The sequence below is a fragment of the Cervus canadensis genome, chromosome 23 (genome assembly GCF_019320065.1).
Source record: "Cervus canadensis isolate Bull #8, Minnesota chromosome 23, ASM1932006v1, whole genome shotgun sequence".
Taxonomy (NCBI): Eukaryota; Metazoa; Chordata; class Mammalia; order Artiodactyla; family Cervidae; genus Cervus; species Cervus canadensis.
Window position 1 is genome coordinate 46,217,733 of NC_057408.1, and position 26,500 is coordinate 46,244,232.

The 26,500-nt window shown below is 42.7% G+C and overlaps 1 protein-coding gene across 5 annotated transcripts in view; it reads left to right on the top strand.

Moving 5' to 3' along the window:
- Positions 1 to 917: 917 nt before the first annotated feature.
- The window catches only part of ZNF521 (zinc finger protein 521), a 304,810-nt gene continuing 279,227 nt past the window's right edge, over positions 918 to 26,500 (top strand). The window contains exons 1-2 of one of the 5 annotated variants that reach the window (XM_043443843.1): positions 981 to 1,394; positions 2,182 to 2,222. In XM_043443843.1, the coding sequence (XP_043299778.1) occupies positions 2,183 to 2,222 (40 nt within the window). In that variant the 5' untranslated portion in view covers positions 981 to 1,394; position 2,182. Of the gene's footprint in view, positions 1,395 to 2,181; positions 2,223 to 19,943; positions 20,323 to 20,867; positions 20,920 to 26,500 lie in introns of those variants that run through there. The other 4 variants (XM_043443842.1, XM_043443841.1, XM_043443844.1 and 1 more) reach the window with 4 other exon arrangements.

The window sequence follows — 26,500 nt, forward strand, 5'->3', positions numbered from 1 at the left end:
AGTAAATAAATAAATGAATTAAAATATTCTCCCTAGGACAAGGTAGAAGAAGTTAACACGTGATGGTTTCTTGTTTTGGGATGGGAACAGGTGAAAAGTTAGAAAGGAAAACTCTGAAAACAAAAATCCCACCAACCTGCAAACATTCCAATATGTTTTAAAAACTATCATCTTGCTCACATATTCTTACGTGCATATTTTCTTACCTCTTTTTTTTTAACCAAGAGGAAGCTTTATTTTCCAGCCAGAGATCTATGTCAACGTAAGAATATTATTTAAAGGAGTGAAAAGAAAGCTGTCTCGTTTTAAAGTCACCTTATGACATTCTCCAGCGTCACTTTCCCAAATCGAAAAAAAAAAAAAAGAGTCCAAACAACTTGCTTTCAAAAAGATCCCAATAAGAGAGACTTGGCAGGTCTCTGGTTGCCCTAGAAAAGATTTTCCGAATGTGGGCAAGGAGACAGAGCAGAGCCACACTTTTTATTTTAAAAGTCCGGAGCAGCACAGCCAGGCAAGGAGTGTTCCTTCCCCTTTTTGCCCCCTCAAGAACCTTGTTGCCTCCTTTTACTTCCATCCTACCAGAAGGGGGACCTTTCCACTTTCAGATGCTCCTCTGCTTTAATTTCAGGAGAGGGGGAAAAAAAAGCGAGGAGAAGAGCCCCGCGATCCGCCGTGGAGCTCTAATAACATCTCGGCGGCGGCGGCGGCGCGGGTGTGTGCGAGCGAGCGGCGGGCGGCCGGGCGCGAGGGGCGGCGGCGGCGCGGGCGGCCGGGCGAGGCGGGGGCGGGGGCGGCGGCGGCGGCGGCGGCGGGCGGGGCGCGGGGCGCTCGGCCGCGCCGCCAGGCTCCGGATCCGCGCGCCGCGGCCGGCGCCTCCAGTCCGGGTCTTGGCGGGGCCCCTCCTCCCTCCCGCTCCCCGCGCTCTCGCCTTTTAATCATGCCCCTCTGTCTGTGTGTGAGTGCAGGCAGGCTGACAATGATTTCCTCAGTGATTACGTACAGAGCGAGTCCCTGCGGGTTAGGGGCCCCCTCTGGAGCCATCCTGATGGCTTTGGGGGCCTTGCTTCCATTTTCCATTATTATGTGGACTACCGGAGCGACAGCGCAGTCCAAGACCTTGCAGGTTTGTGATGAGGAGGGAGCACACAGCACACTCCTTCTGCTCCTCCTGCTCCCGGCTCTCCTCCTCCTCCTCCTCCCGCTCTCGCCGCTGCCGCCGCTGCTCTCGCCGCCGCCGCTGCCGAGGCAGCCGTAGACTTTAGAGCCCCCGGTCCAGCGCCCGGAGCCCGCGCCCCCGCCCAGAGAGGGGCGCCCCGAGCCGCGGGCCCCGCACACACCCCTCCGCACACAAGCAGACCCGCACACCACCTGAGGGCCACCGGCTCGGGGCGGAGGTGTTTTGATCTTTTATTTTTTTTAAAAAAATTACTTTAGTGTGGGTAAAAAAAAAGGGGGGGGGGTAGGGAGAAAAAAAGTATTTTTTTTTTTTTCCCTTTGCTGCTTTTCGTTGCCCATTGGCATCTGCTTTGGACGGTGGGAGATTTTTCTTTTCAAGACCTTTTCACCGCCGGGCAGGCTTGATCCCCCCCCTCCCCACCCCCCGAGCCCCCCAAACTACAAAAGAGCACGACTCGCTTTGTAAACAAACCGGTGTTATTTGTTTGTTTGTTTTTCTCCGGGGGGAGGGGAGGATTTTGCCGAGAAGGAAGAGCGATTTAAAAAACAAAAAATGCTTTTCATTAGTTTTTTTTTTCCTCTTGGAATGAAGTATGTGAATTTTGATTGAGGTGGAAATAGTAACGGATTTTTTTCTCTTTAGTTTATCTGACGGCTCTTCAAACGTTGTCCTGCAAAGTATTTTTTTTTTAGCTGTTTTTTTTTCTTTTTTCTTTCTTTCTCCCCCCCCGCTTTTTTTTTTTTTTGAGGTTGGGGGTGGGGGTCGAAGGCTGGGAAAGTTTGGTGCAGCCGTCGCCGCCGCCGTGCAGAGCGCGGAGCCCGGGCAGCCGCGAGCCCCGCGCGCGAGCGCGAGCAGGACCGGAGCGAGGAGCGGAGCGCGGAGCGAGGGCGCGAGGGAGGCCGAGCCGAGGGCGCGAGGCGCCGCGGCGCGAGGGGCGCGCGGCCACGAGGAAGTGTAGTTTCTTACAGGGCTGAATTGAAACAACTTCAGCTGTTTGCTTTTAGGATGTCTCGCCGCAAGCAAGCGAAACCGAGATCCCTCAAAGGTAAGGAGGACCCCCCCACCCCTCCCCGCCCCGCTTTCCTCCCCCAGCCGCGGGTGTCACTGTGGGTAGCGGAGCTAGGACTGCGTGGCCGCGAGGCGTGTGCGCGCGTGAGTGTGAGTGAGTGCGGGGACGCGCGCGCTCCCCTCCCCTGTTTAGCCCCCAGGTGGAGTGAGGGTGATGGATCGGGGTTGTGGGATGGGGGGAGACGGGAAGACGGGAGGAGGATCCCCAAACGGGGTGGCGGTACAAAGTGGGCAAGAAAAAGATAACCAAAAAAAAAAAAAAAAAAAAAGGAGAGAAAGAAAAAGATCATCCGGAGAGGGAGGGAAAAAAAAAGATCCTCTGTCTGAGTCTACATCTGGGCTGCAGGAAAAAAGTTTCTGTTGTGTGTTTTCGCGAAGAATAAATATGCAAAACCGTGCGGTGCTTCTTTTTTCCTTTCTTTGGAAGAAGAGAAAAAAAAAAAAGTCTTCCCGGAGAGGGGGTGAGCAGCTTCTGCTCACTACAAACGTGGCCCGGGGTCCCGGCCGCGCCAGGGCCAGGACACAGCCGCCGCCACCTCCCCGCCCGCGTCCCGCTCGGGTTCGCCTAGGCGCGCAGCCCGTGTAAACAATCGCGGGGAGCCGGCCCGCGGGCGCGCGGGGCCCGGCCCCCGCTCCAGCCCCAGAGCACCCTTGTCGGCCGTTCAGAGAAAGTTGACCACCCCCTGGCCCCTGCTCGTCCGGCTGACCCCTTCGGTCTTTTGCTCGGCGTGATGGGGTCCAGCACTCCGTGGTCCCCGGTAGAGAGGGAAGTTTGCGGGTTGCGCGTGGAGGGGGCGGGTGTGGGTGGGGGGGGGGCGCACCCGGTGGCTGCAGCGGCGTGGTTGGGGGCGGGGGACAAGAAGTTATCGATCTGGTGGCTGTGCTGGAATGTGGCGAGGAGAGTCACGTGGCGGCCCCCTCCCCCTCCTTCTCTACCTTCCCGAGCCTCCTCCCCGGGAAACCGGGGGCGGCCGGCCGCTGGAAACCGGGAGATGGGGCGCTCCGAGGCCGGAGGGTGGGGAGGGCGCGCGGCGGAGCGTGAGGACCGGAGGAGGTGCGGGCAGGCCGGGCGTGGAAACGGTCCGAGCGCACGGGGGGGAGGCGACGGCTGTCGGCGACTGAGGGCCCCGCGACCCCAGAGGCGGAGGACAAAGGGCGGCTTGTGCGCCCGCCGGGGCCCGAGGGGTCCCGCCGAGGTCCGCGCGGCCCGGCCCCGCCCTCGGGTCCCCGGCGGCGCGCAGCATCTTCTTCCTCCTCGGCGGCCCGGGCCCCCGGCGCCCAAGTCAGCCTTGTTTCTGCCGCCTGGGGCTCCCCGACTTGGCCGCTGGTGGCGGAGGGGTGGGCAGAGACGCGCGCCCCACGCGCCCCCGGCCCCCGCCGGTGTGTATTTATGAACTCGACGAACGGAGCCCTCACCGCACACACAAAGCCCTTTCTTCTCCGGGGAAGGGCCGGGGTGGGGGAGGGCCTCGCAGATCGGAAGGCTTTCTCTCTCTTTTTTTTCTTGAAGCAGAGAAGTTTGAGTTTGAAAACGAGATGAATCCCTGACGTTTGGTCTTCACACAGTTTTTGTGGTCATTTCCACTCACGTGGGCCACACATTTTCTGGGAAAACCTGGACCCAGGGCCTGAAAGATGCAGGCATGGAGGGTGAAAAAACAAACGCCCGGGGCGTGCGCGGGTGTCAGGGTAACGGCGGACGACGCTCGCGTTGGGGGAACTTGCTGGGAGACGCTCAGCTTCCTTCGGAGTCACTCTGAGCCAAGTACCGGGGACGAACCTCTTCCTCGTCACTTGGAAAGAACTTTCCGAGTTTGAGAGGAGAGTTTGATGTCAGCCTGGGTTTAAGGGCTGCTGGAGGCTTCAGAAACCTCAGCGATGGGGAGGGGAGGCTTTTTATTTTTTATTATGTTTTTTAAAGTTTATTGAAGTTTGCACGATCGGTAGTTTTGCTCATCTGCAGTTTCTGGGCAGTCGGCTCGCCTGCCTTTGGAGTGGATTCCGGGTGAAAGTTCTGTTGATTGTGGTGCATGTGTTCCCCGGGCTTCCTAAAGAAGATTTATTCTCCTGCACGGAGGATTTTATGGGCGGTCAGTGAAGCTGTCAGTTGGCGGTATTCGCAAGGCAGTCTTTGACAAGTCGAATTGCAAAATAACTGGGACCGAGACCTGTGCAGTCCTTAAGTTAATAAGCAAAAGGAAAGAAAAATGGTAAGGGAAAATGAGTTAGAGGGCATTTGATTCTTTTGTTGAAATGTCATATCGCAAAAATATTCCCAGTATCTTCTCCATGAAGAAGCAGCATCTGTGTTTCAACTGCCAAGTTCTAAATAAAATATTTACATTAAAAACAAAGATTTAGCTTCCATTTTCTGTGTGGGCACGGAACGCAGTGGTGTTCTCCTCTGTCAGCTGCTTGGGAGGCTCCCAGAAGAGGGAATGGCCTCAGGTGGGCTGGCTGAGCTTTGGGGTGAGAAGCTGAAGACAGGCATAAAAATAGTACAGTCCTCACTGAAGAGTGGGTTTGTTTTTCTTCAGGGTATGCATTTACCTGGAAAAACACACATTGAGATGAGCAATGCCAGATGAGCCATTGTGATATTACTATCGAGTTTGGAGCACTGGAATGGCTGCCTAGTGGCTCCTGTTAAATACCTGGCCTTTTCTTCACTATTTTCCTTTCCCTGTGTCTTCCAGGAAGGGTCTCCATGTTTTCAAAATGTATTTGAGGAGTGTTCTGTCCGTTAGATTGTCGGGAAGGTCACACTTGGATCATAGAAAAGCCAAGGAGGTATTATTATGACAAATATTCTGGCATAATAATAAGCAATGAGCTACACTTTACTGTCAGCAGGCATAGAAAGACAGCTTTGATTTTAAGTTTCTTTTATGAAGAACTGATTAGTAGTTTTGCAACTAAGAGATAAAAATGGTGATTTTGTTAGCCGAGTGACAGTGTTTCAAAACCTTGCAGATTGTACCAATTTGAAGGAGACAGTGGAAACCATGAAAATGCAATGTGCCCTTCTAAATAAAACATGAACTTCTGCATTCAGTCTTCAACTTGTCTCCATCCATACTATTTCTTTAACAAACAAGGTTTAAAAGATATTCCTGATATGTCTGTCACTTCTGATATCACAATTTGAAACCACTATCTCAGGGGAGTAGTTTACATAAGGCAGGTACCAACATTAAAAAAAAAAAAAAAATGACAGTCAAGTTGAAAGTTTTTGTTTTCAACCAAATGCTTAAAAATAATTCTACCAAATACTATTAATACTACCAAAAATTCTATAAATAGTTGAATTCATTTTGTATATTCTCAGAAATTTAGTATTTTGAAAGAATGATTATGTTTCCTTTATACATGGTTTTTTTATTTGCAGCAAACTTTTGTGTCATTGTCCTAATGACCCACCTCCTGGGAGAGGGTACCAGGTTTCTGGTTGCAGTGGAGCGTACCCTGCTGGGTCTCCTTACCTCCTCCAAAGTGCATTAAAGCTGTTGTACACCAAAAAGATTCATTTTTCTATTTGTGAAAACTGCAAACTGTATTTTGAAACATGGAACTCTTTCGTCCCTTCTGCCTCTTAAAGCCCTGGCATCACAATTCTCTCAGTCCACACACAAAGTCAAGAAACTTATTCTGTCCTTATGCTACGAATCTTCAGAATAACCCTTTCTAATGACACAGAGTCTCAAAGCCAGTATGTAGAGGCATGGATGGTCAGGCAATGAAATGAGTCACCCTCTACCCCATTTGTATTAGTTGGATATTTATCTCCATTCCTGAGAGAGATGAGATGGGAGTAGATTACCTGCCTGAAAATAATTCTGCTGTCAGCTTGTTTTCTGAGATAGCAAATCAGTGGCATCAAATTGGTCAGTTGTGACCTATTTCTATTTTTCCTTGATGACTCTTTATTCTGTTTCTTGTGGTGCTTCTCTGATGGAAGTTTTTCGAGCCTTTTACCTGCTAAAAACATTTTGTTTTTTGGAAATTTACCCCAAAAAAGCACTCGTGAGAAGAAAAAAGTGGTCTACTTCATCAAGGTGTGAGATATTCAGTAAGAGCCAAGTTATGAAGCCGGACAGGAGAGAGGGGAGCACTTAGACATTTAAATGGCCAAGTTAAACACAAAACACAATTAGGTTATCTGGACCCTCAGGTGTTCAGAAACCCATACCAGGGGTCTCTAGAGAGAAATGGTGGGAACCAGGCAGAAAGATAGCCCCAAAATGCCTTGTTTAACTTGGCTCTCACAGTAGCTAACCCTTTGTAACTTGGCACATTTCGAAGTTATCACACTTAGAATTGACCTTTTTCCTTTTTCCCATTTACCTTCTTTTGTACTTATAAAGTGGCTCTTTTTTTCTTACAAGGAGAAGTAATTTATTTAGAAATCTAATGAGGTGGCAAAAATTCAGCTTGCAATTTAAAGAAGAAATGTAAACTATAGAATTTGAAAGAAAAGGCGATAGGTTTTAAATCCATAACCTTTTGGAAGTCAGAAAACCTATCTATTAGGCTGTATTCTCTGGTGGAAAAGCTCTCAAAATTGTAGGTGTTAAAAGAGCCACTGCAGGGAGCTTGTACTAGCTCCTAAATTTAATAGAAACATTAAACTCTCCAGTCCTTATTTAAACACATTTTTTTTCAAAGTCAAAAATACATGTTCTTACAGGTAGACAGGTGAAGTATAACTGAAAAAACAAAAGAATGTGATTCTCTTATACATTGTCTGTTCTATTTTCTAAAAAAATCTTTATCACTAGAGATTCAGTTTTGGTTTTGGAAATGACGCCATAGTAAGAAAAAAAAGACTTTTAATTAAAGCCTGCAATATAGATTTTTGCTCAGAACTATTTTTAAACAAATGAAGCATGACTCCCTTTTTTAATAACTAGATTTAACCTAAGGTAAGTTTTTTTTAATATTTAGGAAAGATTTTATATACATATATATGTATGTTCTTTTTCATAACTGTGAGGGCAAATTACTAATTCTGCAGCACATAGCCACATGTGCGTTTACTTTTGAATATGGATGCTAAAAAGCCTGGTTATTGGAAACTCTTCAGAAGCTGAGTGCTTGTACCCTTTTCCAACAGTTGCAGTTGGACTTTTCTGCATCTATCAAGCAGGCACGGTTCCTTCCCTCTTCCACCTCTAAATTATACTGACTAGATGTTGAAGTCGTTAAATTGATTATAGTCCAATCAGTAGACAATCCGACATAAACAAAAACAGCAATTACTGTTGGCACGCATCCCATGAGTGCTAGTCAAACTTGCAGAACTGATGGTCCAATGAGTGTTTTCCAAAATGCTAGTTTCACAATTTCAGCAGTTCTGGCAGCATCTTCTTAAAGGGAGGGGACAAAAATTCATAAGATTCCGCTTGGCCTTAAAAACAAAAACATCTGTTTGATGCGTGAGTGGATTGTTGGCTTTTATTCATCCAGTTCGAAAAGGGCAAAACATAGGATATGGAACATAAAAGCATACATGTAAAAGTGAAATTACAAAGGGATTCGAGATTAGCAGCTTTTTATAAAGCAAGCTGTTAAGAATTATTCTTTTTTGTTTTGCCAGAGTATTTCCATATCCCTTAAAATCCATTGTAGTTATTGACAGCAGTGATGCCTAATAGCGATGACAGAATTTTTCAACTTTTTGCTTCCAGTAATGATACTTAGTTCTTTCTGCTTGCTTGTTTGGGTCATTGCAAGTCTTATAGCATATTTGTAGGGTATTTCTTTTCATTTTATAGGAACATTTTTGCTCCCTTTTATTTTTAGAGGAAATCTGTTTTTGAGAATTGGCTTATCAGGTAAATTCTAGTGAAATACTTGTTGACACACATCAAAACATCAAAATACTTGCTTGAGTTTTCATTTTGATGTAAAAGCAGACAATCAGGAGAAAGAGGATTTGATAGTAGAAAAAAGCAATTCTACCAAGATCAATTAAGAATTTTATGAAATATCTGGTTTTCCTATTACTGTGCTTTATTCATTCATCTGACAGAATTCACATTGCTGGTTTAATGTCACTAATTCTCTTGCCATAGAATACATTCCTTATGGCCAGATTTAATGGATAACATGTTGAACTTTTAGTTATTTTTTAGAGAAAATGATTTTGAGACTTGCAACACTTGAAACATATTTTAGAAGCCTTATGGATTGTTTAAAATGTAAATGTTGTCATTAAGTAATATGTTGTAGAATGCTCTTGAATGAGATTTTGATACAAAGGCTGATATTCTGGCTAAGTATATTCCCAGATGTATTTAATTTTTTTCTCCGTTGACTCCCGTTGTGCTGTCAAAGGTTAAAGTTAGTTCTATGAGGGGGTGGGGAGGGGGGAATGCACGCAAGTTTCTAATCCAGTTTCAATTAAATCTGAAATACGTTCCTGTTTTTTGTTTGGGGATTACATGGTACACTAGCTGGGATTGCATATACCTTGTTTGCTATAATGAAAGTGTACTTGTCTGATTTAAAATACACTCTGCAACAATGTTATTACAAAGCAATTAAAACTTAAACATTAAAGTTAACATTAGTAAATTTAAATAGCTCTGTTATAGTATTAATCAAATAGTGTAAGGAAAGCTTTTAAATGGTTTAAATAATTATGCAACTCTTGGCATAAAAGCCTGACACAAGATAAATCTTTGAAAACTAAGTAGAGTCGTGGCTTTTTTTTTTTTTTAACTTTAATTTTAGGCAGCTTGGGCTTTTAGCATGCATCACACTCCACCTCTAGTATAAGTAATTATGCCAGTTTAGTAATTATTAGAGATGAAAGAAATTCAGTAAGATACGAATTCTTTAAAACTTCAGTAGCTTCAGTTTTAGTGGGGATAATGATCAAGCAGCAGTCATCCGGCTGTCTGGGGACCCTGCCACAGCTACAGGCGCTGAGCTGATCTTGGGGGTATCGTTGTAATGGCAGCACACACTACAGTTGGCATTTCTACTCTCAATGCCTGATTGCAGAGGTTTATAAATTGCTCAAAAAAAAAATCCAGACGCAAATATGACTGTCTAGAAATTCCGCTTTCTTGGAAGACTGAAAGAAACAAAGGATAAATGCATACCTTTAAAAATTATTATTGTTGGACACCATATATTTTAATTTTATGGGATAGTAAATGCTTTGAAAAATTCTGAAAAGAAAAATATATATGTAAATTTGTCAATTGTATGATGTGTTGAACACGTGTTGAGCATTTAAAATCTTGCTTTCAAACAAAGGTGATTTGGTTTGGAAAACATATACTCTTCATGCAAAAGCATAGCTGTCTCTCACTGAATATGGTCCAGTGATGGACATTCAGAATATTCATTTTCCTAATTTTTCAGGAGTTATGTTTTGGTATTTCACTTTCAACAACGTTTTTATATATGTGAAATCAGAAGGTTTCAGTTATCACAACTCAATAGGAAATATACACACACAAATATACTCTGATGTTCTATTTAAAATACAGTTTGGTCAGCAAATTCATATGTGTTAATCACTTTTTAAGAAAAATAAATGGATTGAATTGGATTTGGCCTAATAAAAATTGGCTTCATTGTAAAGAATAGAGTTTCTTTTTAGGAATTAAAATCCATGTACCATTGAAATTCATTATTTCACTGAAGTTATTTCTCCTCTCTTTCTCAAGATTGGCTTTTCCCCAAATTTCTTGTCCCATCAGTGCATTATGATGGAAGGTTATTTACCTGACTAGAATGAAGGCGATAAGTGTTCTCATTCTCAAGTACAGACAGCCCCGTATATTCATATAGAGTACAATTGTGAAAACCCATGAAGAGCTGAAGTGTCCATAAGTTGGATGATAAATTGCAGTACTATAGGGGGTGCTGTGACCAGGACTCTAAAAATTTACAACTTTTTAAATAATATATTGACTTTTAGAAACAAATTCTAGCATTTCCGACATGTTCCTTAATACTATTCTTTCACAATAGAACCAGATCAGGTCTAGTACATGTGTGAGCGTGTGTGTGTGTGTGTGCACACTCAGTTGTGTCTGATTCTTTGCAACCCCATGGACTATACTCGCCAGACTCCTCTGTCCATGGAATTTTCCAGCAAGCATACTGAAGTGGGTTGCACTCCAAGGGATCTTCTCAACCCAGGGGTCAAACCTGAGTCTCCCGTGTCTCTGAGATTGGCAGGCAGATTCTTTGCCGCTGCGCCACCTGGGAAGCCTGTGTGAATATGACTAAATAGTAATTGCTTTCAGCACTTCTATTGATTTAGTGGGTCTCAATTGTTAGAAGTTTATTAGGCATACCCTTTCTCTCAGTAGTATTCACAATGTAGTCTTTTCTTATTTTTTATACATTAAAAAAAGGCAATGAAGTATTCAAAAACATTACTCTACCTATCAAGTATCAGTGAAGCTGAGAGAGAACTATTGGTTGGGAAGGTGATGCCATCGTGAGTTTGAGTGAATGTTTTGTTCATTAACTGATGTACGGAGTCTGAAATTGCCACGTGGAGGCTGGTTTGGGGCTGTCAGGGTGCAAAAGGAAAAGTTAGATGCACTTTTTTGCGGACATTAGGCAGGACTCAAGGGAATGCATATTAATTCCTGGAAAGAATTGAGAATAAAAGCAGAAACAATTAGTTATGGTCATAAGTACTGTGCCTTGGATATCAGTGTACTTGTAAGGAGATGGCTGTGCTGTGGAAAGGGTACAGAGGGTGAGCTCGTATTTGCTGTCTGCACTTTTTGGCAAGTCACTTACCCTCTGTTCTCTAGGTTCAGATTTCTTCTCCGCAGACCAAAGGGGATCATTTAACGATTCAACAAGTTCTTTTTTGTTTTTTTCCTAGTGCTTATTTGTCTGTGCACAGTGCTAGTTCCAAATATTCAGTTGTGAACTAGACATAAGCTTGGCTTTTATGAAGCGTTATAGTCTAGAAAATTGGATGAGGTTTTAAATACTTTCCATTGCTTTTTAATTTAGGAGAAGGCAACCATGCGGGTGGTGGGAGATATGTGTGTCTGGTATATACTCTTTAGCATGTATGGTATTCACTCTTTAGCAAGTTGGGTCAGTTTAAAAAGTTAGATTAAATGATCTTCAAAAACATTTTTGGCACTAAAAGTTTGGTGAGTTATACTTTTTGAGAAAAGTGAGCTTTGTTTTCTCTTATGATTAAGAGTTAGATATACTCACTTGAATTGAAACCACTAGACATAATATATAGAATATTTGTTTCCAACTCTTTTTGGATTTTTCAAAATCTTTTAGCCCTCCTAAAAGATCTAGGTAATTGTTTCTAATAACAATGTTTCTAATAATAATCTAGATAATGTTTCTAAAAGTTAATGGTGAGATACTAAAGGCAATTTTGTAAAATTTTTAGAGAATTTATGGCATTCTTGAAGTAACTGAAGGCTCTTGGAGAATGTGTGTATTATTCAAAAAACAGTGAAACAAAGCCTCAGTTAGGAGTCCCTCCTCTACAAAATTGAGGTGAAATAAGTCAAGAGGAATTCATTCCATTAAATATTCAGGAATAGAACACTAAAGAATGAAACAAGTTGGTATTGAAATGACCACAATGCAGGTTTAATTATTTTTCCCCAAGGAAATAGGTGAATGCCTTGAAATAAACTTTTACAGAGTCATAGATCTTAAGCATAGGACAATTTAGGGATAATGATAGTGGATATCTTGATGGTCTTCATGTTCATAGATGTGAGTGCACAATCAGTGGTGATGGGGGAGTGTAACTGACCGGAGAAAAAGACGATTCATAGGAAATCCCTTTTGCCTCCTCCAAAATCACATAGGTCATTTATGTAAGTATTGCATCATTATACCAAATTTTTAATCTTCAAAATAAAACCATTACAAGATAATAACACCATTTTATAGCTGCTGTTAAATGTTTTTTATATTTGCTGATTTGCATATTTTGAAATCCAATATGAGTGCAATGGGCTGGCCCACCCTGGGATGGCTTCCCAGCTCTGTCTTTGCCTCTGGGTCCCTCAGACCAGGAGGAGGTCAGTCAGGTGCCGGACTTGTACTAAGTGCTCAGTAAATGTCCATGGAACCAAAATCATTTATTATTTCTTTAACCAAGGAAATGTGTTGATGACTTCTGAGTTCCTTTCTCTCTCTAACATCATAGAATTCTCATATTAAGAAATTGTAATTCTTGCAAGTTGATCAATAATTCATATTAATGGGGCAGGCATGCTTTTAAAATTGTGAACTTGATTGAGTTGTAGCTGATGGAAAAAAAATCAAACAGCAGAGGTTAGATGGTCTTAACTTCTCATTGTGATTTCTTGTCCAGACTCTCTATTTAAGGAACTAACATAGAAAGACACACGTGTTACACACGAAACCATTCTCAGGGCCTTTATAAGGAAGCTGCCTCGGTTCAAACTCGGTTCAAATTCTGCAATTTCCATAGAGCAGTTTGCAGGTTCTAGAGAAGAAGCTTGGGCCAGTGACCAATCCACCCCACTAGGGGTTTGTCATATCTCACTTGGAGCAGCCCTAACGGCAGCAGCTTCTTTGGTCTAGAATTTGTGTGTACATGTGAGTGGGTGACCAACTCTATATTTGCCTGGATCTCACATGGATTTTTGGAGTGGGAATAGCTGTGAACCTGGGCTGTACAAGGTCAAAGTGTGTTGCTTTAAAGATAGCATTTTAATTTAGTTTGACTTGCACTGGCTCCTCATCTTCAATTCATGTCCATCCCCTTGCCCAAATACTAGTACCAATTTCATAAAGCAACATTTCCCAAACCTTTAATGATTTTCCTAGCTTCATTCCTCTAGGCTTAGATTGCGGATTCCCAGGTTCGTTTTGTACCATTATAAGGGTTTGCATATTGTTTTCATTTCTTAAGATTCATCTCACATCTTCTGTGGGGCTTTTTCTGACCCACTGGAGTTAAAAGGCCTCTTCTCTGTATTATCTCTTCCATAGCTCATATACTGTAGAAACTATGACACTAACTTGGTTTTCTGGTTTGTTGATAAGCCCTTTGAGAGCAGCGTTCAGTGTTTTATTCTTTTTGAATCCCCATATCCTAAAACTAGATAGTAAGCAAACAAACTTACAAAGGCGTTCATGCGCTCATGTGTTTAATCAACAAATACTTACTGCACATTCATCATTTTCCAGTCCTAGAGTGCTAGGAGTTGGGGATGCTGTGAAGGAGACAGACGAGGTCTGTGTTCTTGTGAAGTCACAGTCAAGCAATGGAAACACATTAAATGCACGATTCAACAGATACTAGTAATTTATAATTAGGTGAAGGGAAAGCCCCGGGTGTTACGCAAACATCTCAGAAAGATATGAGTGAGGTCAGGAATGGATCCTGAAGGAAGCACTTTCAAACCAAATCTGAGGTTTAATGTGTTTTTAAATGCAAACTATTGAGCATGCTCATAATTCTACGGAAATTCTTATTGAGCACCAGTTATGTCTCAGGTGCTAAGGATACAGTCAGGAGGAACAAGTCAGACCCAGTTGTTCATGGTTTTCACAGAGCTAATAGTCTATGAAGACGTGTTTAGATGACTCTGTGTCCCTCTTAGAATAGAATAGAATTTAATTACTTAACTGTGTCTGATTGAATAACTTTGCGACCCTATGAACTGTAGCCCACCAGGCTCCTCTGTCCATGGAATTCTCCAGGCAAGAATACTAGAGGGTAGCCATTCCCTTCTCCAGAGGATCTTTCCAACCCAGGGATCGAAACCAGGTCACCTTCATTACAGGCAGATTCTTTACTTTCGGAGCCCATGTGTCCCTCTTAAGGTCGTGTAACTCCAACTATACTTAGTTTTGCAACAGTATACTTGCAATTCATACAAATGGTATCTGTTATATTATTTGCACATGACTAGCTTGTATACAAGTTCTGGTCATCCTTTGTACATGAGCTGGTTTTTCCACTCTATGTAAACTACCCTAACTCTATTCATTGAGTTTTTCATCACTTAGATCTATTTATTCTTCCAAATATCTGGATTTCTTATAATTCTTATAATGCTGTCTAAATATGGGATGTTGTTGTTCAGCTGCCAAGTTATGTTTGACTCTTTGTGACCTCATGGACTGCAACACGCCAGGTTCCCTGTCCTTCACTTTTTCCTGGAGTTTCCTCAGACTCATGTCCATTGAGTCGGTGATGCCATACAACCATTTCATCCTCTGCCGCCCCCTTCTCCTTTTGCCTTCAGTCTTTCCCAGCATCAGTGTCTTTTCCAATGAATCAGCTCTTCACATCAGGTGGCTAAAGTATTAGAGCTTCAGCTTTGGCATCAGTCCTTCCAGTGAATATTCAGGGTTGATTTCCTTTAGGAATGAATGGTTTGATCTTCTCGCTGTCCAAAGGATTCTCAAGAGTCTTCTCCAGCACCACAATTCAAAAGCACCAATTCTTCAATGCTCAGCCTTCTTTATGGGATAAACTCTTTCATTTGGCGTCATTAGACAATTTAAAATTCTTTTCTCCATTTCACCTCGATATATACGAATCATGTAATATATTTCTGCTTATGATCTTTGCAAATTCTTAGCACAATTTCCACATCAAGGAACTTGGTAAATATTAGAATATGACAATGCATCAACAATTCATGAGTATATTCTGTGATTGAAAAATTACACAGAAAAACTATAGAAAGATGATAAAAACCAGTAATCTACCTACCAACAGTTTTTTTTTTCCACTTTCAGCTCACATTTTTTTGACAGTTCTGTAGTCTCTATTCACGATGGTATTATTCATGAAGTCCCAATAGACAGTCTGCGAGAGGATGTTTGAATCTGCGGATATCCAACCCTTATCGCCATCCACATAATTCTCCAAGCCAGGTCATAGTGAGAGGCCTCTATACCCTGGACAGGCTAATAGAGTCCCCCACCCCAAAGCTGTCTGGAAATAGAGCATTCCTATGAAACCTTTTGTATAGGGACTGGTGTATAGCGAAGAAGCAATTACCTTAGGACACATCTTGCTAACAGATGCACAAAATAAATCGAGATAAAGCACAGATGCTCACAGACACAGTTCAAAGCTCTGGCGGCCTGATGCAGAGATGCCCAGTGTAGTTCCTGGGAATGGAGTGTGCTGCTGCCTCTCTTGCTCTGGGAGTGCGCTCTGCCTTTATAACAGCTGGACTCGCTGCAAGACAAATGTGCCGGATGCTATTGTTGCATTGCACCTTTTCTGAAATCAAAAATCCTCTTTGGATTTCTTTCCATTGGAGAAAGCAGGTACCTATGTAGCTCTTTCGTGAAATCCAAGTGGCAGAAAGTGAACTTTTGAAAAGCCAGAGATACTGGTGATGTGTTGCCCCTTAATGCAACTCACTAAGACTTCTTGAAATGTCTGTCCCACTGTTACTTAGAGAGGAGGAGGATTTTAATGATAGTGACCTTTGGCAGGGAAGTGAACCGTTCTTAGATGGCAGTGCCTTTATATGGGTACCTTGGATACCTTTTATTCCCAAGTCAAAGGGGGTACTCTGTTGTCCTCCGTAAGTGTACTTCCTAAAAATTCCTCCATATGAACACTTAGCACCTGTGTTCTAACAACTCTATCCATTGAATGGTGTTTTGTCATTTAAAGATTGAAGGCGGGAGGAGAAGGGGACGACAGAGGATAAATTGGTTGGATGGCATCACTGACTCAATGGACATGAGTTTGAGTAAGCTCCAGGAGTTGGTGATGGACAGGAAGCCTGGTGTGCTGCAGTCCATGGGGTTGCAAAAAGTCAGATACAACTGAGTGACTGAACTGAATTTATTTGTTTACTATTTACAAATGTTGCTTTAATGAGCATACACCCATCCTTGCTAACGTGTGATTATGTACATGGTGTAAATTCCTTAAAATGGAATTGCTGGATAGAGAGAACACACATTTAACATTTTGATAGATACTGCAAATGTGCCCTCCACAGAGGTAACGCCAGTTCACACTGCTGTTAGCAGCAGGATTAGAGAGTGCCTATGTTTAAATACTTTATCTTTACTGATGTGGCTTGTGAAATAAACAAACTGGTATTTCACTGACATTTTAATTAACATTTCTATAATTATAAGCATTTTTTTCATATGTTTATATACCATTTGTATTTATTTTTCTGTGAATTGCCTTTTTATTTCCTTTGCCCTTTTATCTTTTTGTTTGAAAAAGCAGCTCATATTAATAAGAATATTAGTCCTTTTTTCTGATATACATGCTGCAAATAATTCCCCTAGTTTGCCTTTTGACTTTGTGGGTGGGTATTTTTTTTCTTTTGCCATAGAGAAATTTAAATATTTTAATTTTCAATTTTGTCAGGCTTTTCCTTGTAACTCATAGAGATTGTGTGTGACATAGAAAGGATTTTTCTTTTTCCTGATCATTTATTTAGTTTCATCTTCTCATTACATTGGCTTCAGAGCCTGTCTGCCCCTCTTCACCCTTCTGGATCCAGCACCTGAGTGAGCATATTTTTGGAAATAAAATAGATGCTTAGCAAACATTTAATAATGGGTCAATAAAGTATGGTGGTTAAAAGCACGAGTGTTAAGTCAGACTTCCTGAGTTGAAATTGCAATCTTGTTTACCCTGTGCAAATTATGAAATAACAAGGAACTACAGTTTCTGCGTCTGTAAGTGAGGGATTGTGTGCGCATGCTCAGTGGCTTTAAACGCGTTTGTCTCTTTGCAACTTCATGGTTCTGCCAGCTTCCTCTGTCCGTGGGATTTTCAAGGCAAGAATCCCTGAGTGGGTTGTCAAGCTCTCCTCCAGGGGATCTTCCCGACCCAGGGATCAAACCCACGTCTCCTGTACTGCAGGCAGATTCTTTACCACTGAGCTGCCTGGGAAGCCCCAAGTGAGGGTATTACCCTAATTCATAGGGTGGTTGTGAGAATTCAGTTCATCCGTATAAGCTCTTAGAATAGTCTCTGTCAGATAAGAAGTCCCTAGTCCACCTTTCTTTCTCTCATCCTCAAAGGTCTTCTTGCTTTGGGGGGAAACCCTTCATCCTCTGGGTACATGTCTTTTCTGGGGATTTCCGGGCACCTGTCTGGCTGGACACAGTTTTCAGAGCTCTGACTTGTGTGGCTCCCTTGCGGATGTCTTTGCCGGATTCCGTCCTGCATGACCCATCCTTTCCCGTTGGCCAAAGCAGCTCTCGATTCCAAGCTCCACTTTTCCCTGCCAGTGTAGAGAGAATTCTGAAGGAAAAATTCCTGCAGAAATTCCAATTAAAAGATAATGGAAACATAAAGTGGAGCTAATTAATTTTAGAGCCTCTGCCATCTTCTCGGTACGCCAGGCCTTTGTCTTTGTGGTTCTTTGCGAAAGGGCCGATGCTAAATGCTCATTTGCAAAGGTAGGCTAATTGATCTTGGGAGAGGAGCTAGAGACAAATAATTCACATATCATTATGAAGGTTTAATCATAGTAGATTTATTAATAATCCTTAAATTAAAAAGGTAAATCTGGGCTTGGGTTTGCAAAGGAATTAGTTGAACAAGGGGATGATTTTCTGTATCACCGTAGCCATCAGTAAATTGATCTAGAAGCATCTTCTTCTGGGCTTCAGCTGTGTTGTCTAGGAGCGGAGTGAGTAGAGGATGTGAAGACGGAATGTGTCTGCTGTCTGGATGTTACCTACCAGTCTGTGTCTGACTGTGTCTAGCTGCTGTTTTAATTTTATGTGAAACCTTATTTGGGAGCCGATTGTCTGAGTTTTCTTTCCTCTTCATTTCTTCTCCATTCTTTGCTGCAGTAAGTCCTAATGGTTCAGTTTGCTTTCTTTTTTATTTCCCCTTGCCTTCCCTTGCTCACTGAGTCGCCAATCCTCTCTGTGCCTAGTTCATGAAATCACCCAGTTCCCACTCCCAGATTGCTGGGCTTCAACTGTCCCTTTGGGCTTAGAAACCCAGCCTGTGCTTTGCCCGCTGGTTGACCTCAGCACTCATTTGTCTGATACTCTGGGTAGACACGACCATGTCTTTTTATTTTAACTGAATGATAACTGTCATAAAGTTGTCTTTCTGTACAGACAGAGCCAGAAACCTTAATACATCTGATCAGACGACTTTCAAATATCCATTTATACTTTTTTTCCTTCAACCTTAGTGCTAAATGAAGTGAAAGAAATAGTAATTGAAAATCGGGGTGGAGAGAGTCAAGAGGATTGTGCGACCACTTTTAATGAGTGGAATATCCTTAAATGATAGTAAGTGATGAAAGAAATTCCACTTCAAGATAATTTAAAATAGATATTCTAGAAGACACTTTTGAAAGGGCTGGGGTGGCTGTTCTGTTTCCTGACAGGTCGGCGCTGTCTGGGGCTGGAGGTCTTGTTAGAGAAGAGGTGAGAGCCTGGAAGATGCAGTAGTCCAAGGCGGGCTAGGATGCTGGATTTTCCCCGACGTCTCCAAGACCGGAGGAGCCTCTGTGCCTCGTCCCAGTGACACCAGGGCTTTGTGACAGAACAGGAAAGAGTGTCAGTCTCTTGACTTCTGATTCTAGGAATGGCCTCTCATGGCTGTACACTTTCTAGACTGTGGATGCTAAAGTGACTTTCCCCATCCTTCTCAGCTGCTAAACACAAACCAGAGTCCGGGGCCCCCTGCGCTGAGAGTCGCCTTCCTTAGTCTAGTGTTAGCTGTCAAGGTCTCAGACGTGTGTCGTCTGCGCACCACCAGTGTGTCCCTGTGAGTTGATCTGAGGGGTGCCATGCCTGATGACCTGTGTTTGAATTCTGCATGTTATGAAACCTCTAAGCCTCCTTCTGGGCTTCCCTGGTGGCTCAGATGGTAAAGAATCTGCCTCCAGTGCAGTATACACAGGGGATGCGGGTTCAATCCCTGGGTCAGGAAGATCCCCTGAAGAAGGAAATTGCTACCCACTCCAGTATTCTTGCCTGGAGAATTCCATGGACTGAGGAGCCTGGTGGGCTACAGTCCATGGGGTCCCAAAGAGTTGGACATGACTGAGCAACTAACATTGGCCACCACAGTCCCCCTTTGGTGTTCTTTTGTGCTTTAAGCATTTTGATTTCAGTTCCTTCTACTATTTCACCCCCACCCCCTACAAGTTACTCCTACAAGAAAAGAAAGATATGATATTAGTCAGTTACACCTGGGAGAGAATTGAAAGCAGTGGATACCTGACAAATCCCTAATTGTGTGATTAAAGGCTTTGTTCAGTCGCTCAGTCATTTCAAGGCTTTAGCTTCTGATAAAAAAAAAAATCATATGCCTGAGAGCTGATCTGGGAGATATTTTTGAGGAGGTGGGCGTGGGGTGCTCGAGTGAGGGATCCAGGAGTGTTTTCCCATTGCTGGTGAAATCTCAGTAGAAATACCCCCTTGCAGATGTTCAGTGGCCTTTCAAAGGCATTCTTCTGGATGCTGTCCCTCAAAGGCGAAGGTGGAGCCCTCCCCCAGGCTGAGTGACGGGAGACAGTGAGTGACGGCCGCGTCTGCGCAGGTAGAACAGAGCATCTGACTTTGGGCTGAATCGCTTCCTGTCATGTCTACTGGATGTTGTTATTTAGTTGCTATGTTGTGTCTGACTCTGCAACCCCTTGGACTAGAGCCTGCCAGGCTCCTCTGTCCATGGAATTCTCTAGGCAAGAACACTGGAGTGGGTTGCCATTTCCTCCTCCAGGGGATCTTCCCGACCCAGGGATGGAACTCTTGTCTCCTGCATTGGCAGGCGGGTTCTTTACCACTGAGCCCAGGGAAGCCCCAGTGTCACATTAGCTGTTTTCAATCCACTGTGCGGAGAAGCTAGGGGAAAAAGAAATTCGTATTTCCCATTGGCAGGTTACCATCCTGATGCAGTGTCTGTGTTCTCCTGTTTGAAATATGCCACTTTTTCATGCAAATTGTCTTTGTTTTTATGACAAGATGGACACACGTGTGGGGGATGCGCTGTGCCGGGAGCTGGTGGGACATTGATGCCATCTGTGGAGGGAACTGGGCATGACCCATCACCATCCCTGAAGAAATGATGCCAGTTCTGATGTCTTAGAGATGATGTTTTAGAGATGGCACGTATTTTTTTAAAATGTTGGTTAAACATAAACTTTCAAAATTGCAAGCAGCAAGTAGTAGAACTGACAAGATTAGTGATTAGTGTCATTATTCTTTTAAGAAAATAGGGTTCGATCTCCTGACTCATCATCTGAGAGCATGTTCCTTTTCCAGTGAAATCTATCTATTAATATATTATATATATGTGTGTGTGTATATTCTGCTTATTAAAGCATATGGTAAAAAAATGATAAACTATGGGTATTTATCAGCCATTCTGCCCTATGTTTGATTGATTTAGTTGATTTTACTTTATGCATATTTGGGGATTGTCTGATGATAAATCATCACTTGAAACATATCTCTATATATGTATATATATTTATTTCTTGACAAATCAGGATTGAAACAATGTAAGTGGGAATGTATTTCCACAAGCGACTATTAATTTATAGTACTAAGATAATGGCATACACGTTCACTTTCAGTTCTGTCTGGGTAGCTCTGTAAATTGTGTATTGATTATGCTAATGACAGTGGTGTCTTTATTATTTGTCTGCAGATCCATGCAGATGGAATGCACATTTGGCAAGGTTGTCATTCTGTAAGAAAAGGTACATTATTAAAATCTGCTTTTTAGAGAGATTACATTAGAACTAAAGAAAAACATTAATTAAACTCATAGGGAAATGTAACTAGTTGTGTTCTAGGAAATAAAAAGTGCAGCTAAAAAGTTTTTAAAAAGGATGCTCATTTATTTCCTTTGTTTCAAATTCCTTAAGGAAAGTGTTTCAGAAATGGTACTTAATCAATAATGATCTATTTTTATAGTTTATTTTTGGTTATGTGGCTTTTCTTGTTTTGTTTAGCAGGCTGAAGGAAACTTAGACATTTAGGTTTGCCTATATTTTTAAATTTATTAGCCCAACTCAAGGGGAACAAAATGAATTTCTTTTTTTCCAATTGCATATAAATTTTCTTGTATTTTGTAATGGCTCATAAGCCATAAATCACAGCCTCACTTTTTGCTCTGATCTTTCATTGTACAAACATGTACCTTATTTTATAGGGTCTTTCTCTTTCCTTCTTTCTTTGTTGCTGAGCCATTAAGTTACCAAAGGAGTTATTTAGAAACTGCTTTCTTATCTTCCTGAATGGGATCATTTCTTAGAAATGTGGGCTGTCCACTTACTTGTGCACCAGCTTGAAAGGAAAGAAAAAATCTTTTAAAATATTGTTTTAAAATCATTTTCCACTCTATATTTTAATGACAGTTTGATCCCCAGTTTGTTTGAGAACCAGTTGGCCCTTCGGAAGGAGAAAAAGGAAAAGAAAAATAATCGAGATGTTTCATGTTCCTCGGTGATATGATTCCATTTACTGGGGTAATAATGCCCCAAATGTTGTGTTTAACTCACAACCTTTAGACAAAACTGATTTTCCCTGTCTTTTAAATATATCATTGCAATTAAGAAGAGGAACTTCCTCAATTAAAACAAAAGCGAAAGCAAAGTCACTAATAAAGAGAAAGGAGTGGTAATATTGAATTGATTTTTGTGAATGAGATTGGAATTTATCATCTCAAAATTTAGAGATGTCTTGCAGCAAACTAATGTTTCTTGTTCAAAACAAAACTTTCTCCCTAAGCTAGTGTGCTTCTATAATTGTTGAGATAGTTAACGTTAAGTGTCCAATTAAGAAATATTGTTACAATTGGATTGGCATTATAGAAAATAGCTGAAGTCTTAAGAACAGTTGGGAGAAATATCAGAAAGTATGATGTCTGGGATATAAAGCTTTTCTTTCCAGATTTTCTCTGCCTGGGTGGAGTAATACTTCCTCACTATGCTATTAATCCTATACCTGAGGCTTACTGATGACATTTAAAGAAAAAATAAGTAGACTCTTCCCCAAATATCCAGATGTCTGAATCCTAGGTTCAGAAACATGTTTCATTTATTGTTGTAGTTGCCCCAAGAAGCAGGGTACCTGGTCATTACGTGCTAAAAACTACACATAAATGTTTTTAAATAATTTTTTTCCTCCAGAGTAGATTTTTAGCAATTTTAAAAATCACTTGGCTGTAGAAAATTAGACCAGTGTATCTGGATATTAACAATAACTTTATGTAATATTTTTCTCATATAAAATGGAACAAAGGGTCCATGGACTTGGTTGAACATTGAGCTTAGGGAATGTAGAAGTTGGTTTTGTTTGTTGGTTTTTGTAGGGAGTTAGGGACTATACTGGAGAAGGCAATGGCAACCCACTCCAGCATTCTTGCCTGAGGAATCCTGTGGACAGAGGAGCCTGGTGGGCTGCTGTCCATGGGGTTGCACAGAGTCGGACATGACTGAACGACTTTGCATGCATGCATTGGAGAAGGAAATGGCAACCCACTCCAGTATTCTTGCCTGGAGAATCCCAGGGATGGAGGAGCCTGGTGGGCTGCCGTCTGTGGGGTCGCACAGAGTCGGACACGACTGAAGCGACTTAGCAGCAGCAGCGGGGACTACACTCAGGTGTATTACCAGCCCCTTCCCAGTGAGCCAGTGACGTTGAACATGAAGACACCAGGCTAAGCGGAAGAATGAAGGGACTCAAATCTGGTGAGAAGAAAGCTGTTTGCTAAGAAGCCCCACAAAACAAAACAGCAGCAACAATACAAAGACATGGGAGAGATCACTGAAAACCTTTCATCTGGGGGAAGAACAGAACAAAACCTTTCCAGGGTCATCTTTTTCTCTTTCTCCTAGGTTAGATGATTTTGATTTTCTGTAACCATTTTAAGTGTTTCCATCTCACGTTTGTCAGGTTGACTTATCATTCTTGTGATTTCTTGTTCTATTTTCTTCCACATGAAGCCTAAGCCTTGTATTTATTTATTTATTTATTTCATTATTTATTTGTCTGTTCCGGGTCTTAGTTGCGACACCCTAGGTTTTTGTTGCGTCCGGCGGGATGGTTCCCTTCGGTGCACGGACTCCCTAGCTGTGGCGCCTGGACTCAAGTTGCCGCACGTGGGCCTAGTTGCTCTTTTCCTCGGCATGTGGGATCCTAGTTCCCTGAATCAAATCCATGTCCCCTGCTTTGCGGGGCGGATTCTTAACCGGTGGACCACCAGGGAAAGTCCCAAGGCTGAGCCTTTTGATGTGAATGTTTTAATGTATTCACTTGGGTTTATATTGTTGACAGTAGTGGTCTATTGTATCACGTTGTCTTTCAGAAAGGATCATGAACTACATGCGGAATCATAGTAACTTAAACTAAGAGTTAATGTTTCTTTTTTTTCTCGCCCTAAAAGAGAATAAAAGAGAGCTATTAGAATCAATATCTGTTTTTGGTTTTAGTCAAATTTTGGATTTATTTTTCCTTGGCTTTATGTGTGTTTGAAACAAGACCAAAGTAAAAGGAATCTTACCAAAGACCTTTTAAGTCCCAGGAAGTGTCAGCGGGCCTTTGCAAATCTCTCCCATTAGATTAAAAAGTTAGCTGGTGTGATGTGGTATTTCTGTCCAATCTGTCTCCAGCTTTGGCTTTATTGGGATTATAGATAAAAGGTGAAATCTGGGTATGAAGATAGTGAAAAAAGCTGTGGTTCATACACCTGTTTAATTAGGCTTGGTTAATACACTTGTTTTAAAGCCAAGACAGCAAGTTCATCTCTAGGACCGGCTCCACCATGCCTGATGCCTGGCTGTCACTGAGCCGGCTCCCCCTTTTCTTAGGCCCACAGTCCATCTGAAGTCCTCCAGATCCTGTTTCTGGGGTGCCTCTCATTAACCCTTTCTGCTACTGATTTAGTTTGCTCTCTCTGCACTTCTTCCCTGCATTGTGTCAGAGTCACCATACTGGTTTCTTTGCTTCCAGTTCTGGTCTCTTTCCAAACCTTCTTATCAGTGGGGCATCTCTCTAAGATGTACAGGTGATCAGTCACTTTCCTTAAAGTCCTCCAGTGATTTCTCATAGCACCAGGTTAACATCTGACTATTTAGCCCACGGTAGTTCCTTCATGAGCCGCTCACTTTTCTAGCCTCATCTCTGCCGCCGCTCCCATTTCCTTCCATTCTATCCAGAGCCCCCCATTTGAGTAGCACAGAAGAGCTTGAGCTTCTTGGAAAGCATCATGTTTTGCATCTCTGCCTTTATATATGTTTCCTCTTAAAGAAAAAAAAAAGAAAAAGAAAGCGTATTTATTTGTTTGGCTGCTCAGGTCTTAGCTGTCATGTGGGACGTTTCATTGCGTTGCATGGACTCACTAATTAAGGCCTGGGCTCAGTTGCACCAAGCCATGTGGGGTCTTAGTTCCCCCACCAGGGACTGAACCCGTGTCTCCTACATTGCAAGGGGACTCCTACCCGCTGGCCCACCAGGGGAATCCCCTGTTTCCCCTTGCTGGAGTGCCGTCTGTCACTTGTCCTCAGGGCTGTGCTATGCTTAGTCGCTCAGTCCTGTCTGACTCTTTGCAACCCCATGGACTGTAGCCCGCCAGGCTCCTCTGTCCATGGGGATTCTCTAGGCAAGAATACTGGAGTGGGTTGCCATGCCCTCCTCTAGGGGATCTTCCCAACCCACGGGTCAAATCCAGATCGCCCGCATTGCTGATGGATTCTTTACCAACTGAGCTACCAGAGAAGTCCATCCTCAGCGCTACTCATCCTTTAAAACAGCCCAGTGCTCCTCCTCTTTAGCTAACGTTTTTCTTTCTGCACTGCCCCATCTGACTGAAAAGCCCCTCCAACTGAGCACCACCTTCTGCAGGTATCGGTTTATTCATCTCTCCCTTTCTCTGCCTCAGTGCTCCCCAGCCCTTCTCATGTCATGGCACACACACAGAAAAATGAAACATTTTGAAGGAAACACTTGGATAAATGGAGAAGCAATTGGCCTGCCAGTGTCCAGTGATCTCTAGCTGTGACCTGGCCACTTGGAGGGTGGAGTCAGTATCCTCGAACACCTGAACCCCCCTTTGACCCACTGGTTGGGAAGCTCGGCAGAAGATTTTAAGCTCTTTAGGACAAGGACCAGGTCTTAGACTTTGCATCTCCGGTGTATGAGTGTGTATGTGTGTGAGCTGAGTTGGTTCAGCCGTGTCTGACTCTTTGCTACTCTATGGACCACTCCTCTTTCCATCGGATTCTCCATCAAGAACACCGGAGTGGGTTTCTGTGCCCTCCTCCAGGGGACCTTCCCCACCCAGGAATCGAACCCACATCTCTTATGTCTCCTGCATTGGCAGGCAGGTTCTTTACCACTAGCGCCACCTGGGAAGCCCAGGGCCTTAACCAAATGCCTCTTACTTTGTGGATGCTCAGTAAATGTTTGTTTGCTGAAGGTGCAACAAGACAACCACAGTCACTCAAATTGAAGGTTAAATGATTAAGGCAGGAATCTGTTTATAAATACTCTTTATGAAAGTTAGAGTGCTAAGATTGCTTTCTTCTAAATTTCATGTTAAAGATAAAGAGGGATGAAGTTGAGGAAGGAAATTTGAGTAGGATTCTGATAGGAAGAAGAGAAACTTTATTTGGTTCCAAAGTGTGAGTGTGTATTTTTCAGTGTGTATGTGTCTGTGTGTGTGTTTTAACCTCTCCCAAGGCTAATTTCCTCCCACTCAGCATCCTCCTATGAGGAATTTCATTGTATAAAGAAGAATGGTAGTACATTCATATTTGGCATGTGCCCCTTCCTAATAGAGCATCTGAGATATTTCTCTTTGGTCTTCAAAGAGCGTGATAGACCTGTAGAACAATCAAACAAAACCACCGAAATTCTAAACTTCAACTGTGTGATTTTGTTTAACATAAAGATAATTCTTTCTATCTGAGATTTTAGAGGCAGGAAAGAAAAGTACATGAAAATGTGTTTTTTTTTTTTCTCTCTCTCCCCCCACCGGCCCGCCCCCCCCCAGCTTTTTTCTTTAAAACAGTTTAACAACTTTCAGAGAATAGAGTGGTTAGAACATAAACATTGTAGGAAAAGTAAAAAGAGCCCATTTGTATCCATGATCCCTTGAGCTCCCTGGACCTGTTGTCATCACCAGGTCTCAACCTTGATGGCTGTCCCTGTCCTGCCAGCTGAGGCCAAAGTTTGGGCATGTGCATCCTTGACCACCTCAGAGTACTTTTGCTTTTGTTTTGTTTGTTTACTTTTTCTTGACAGTAGAAAAAGGGGAGGCAGCAGAGTAGCAGGCAG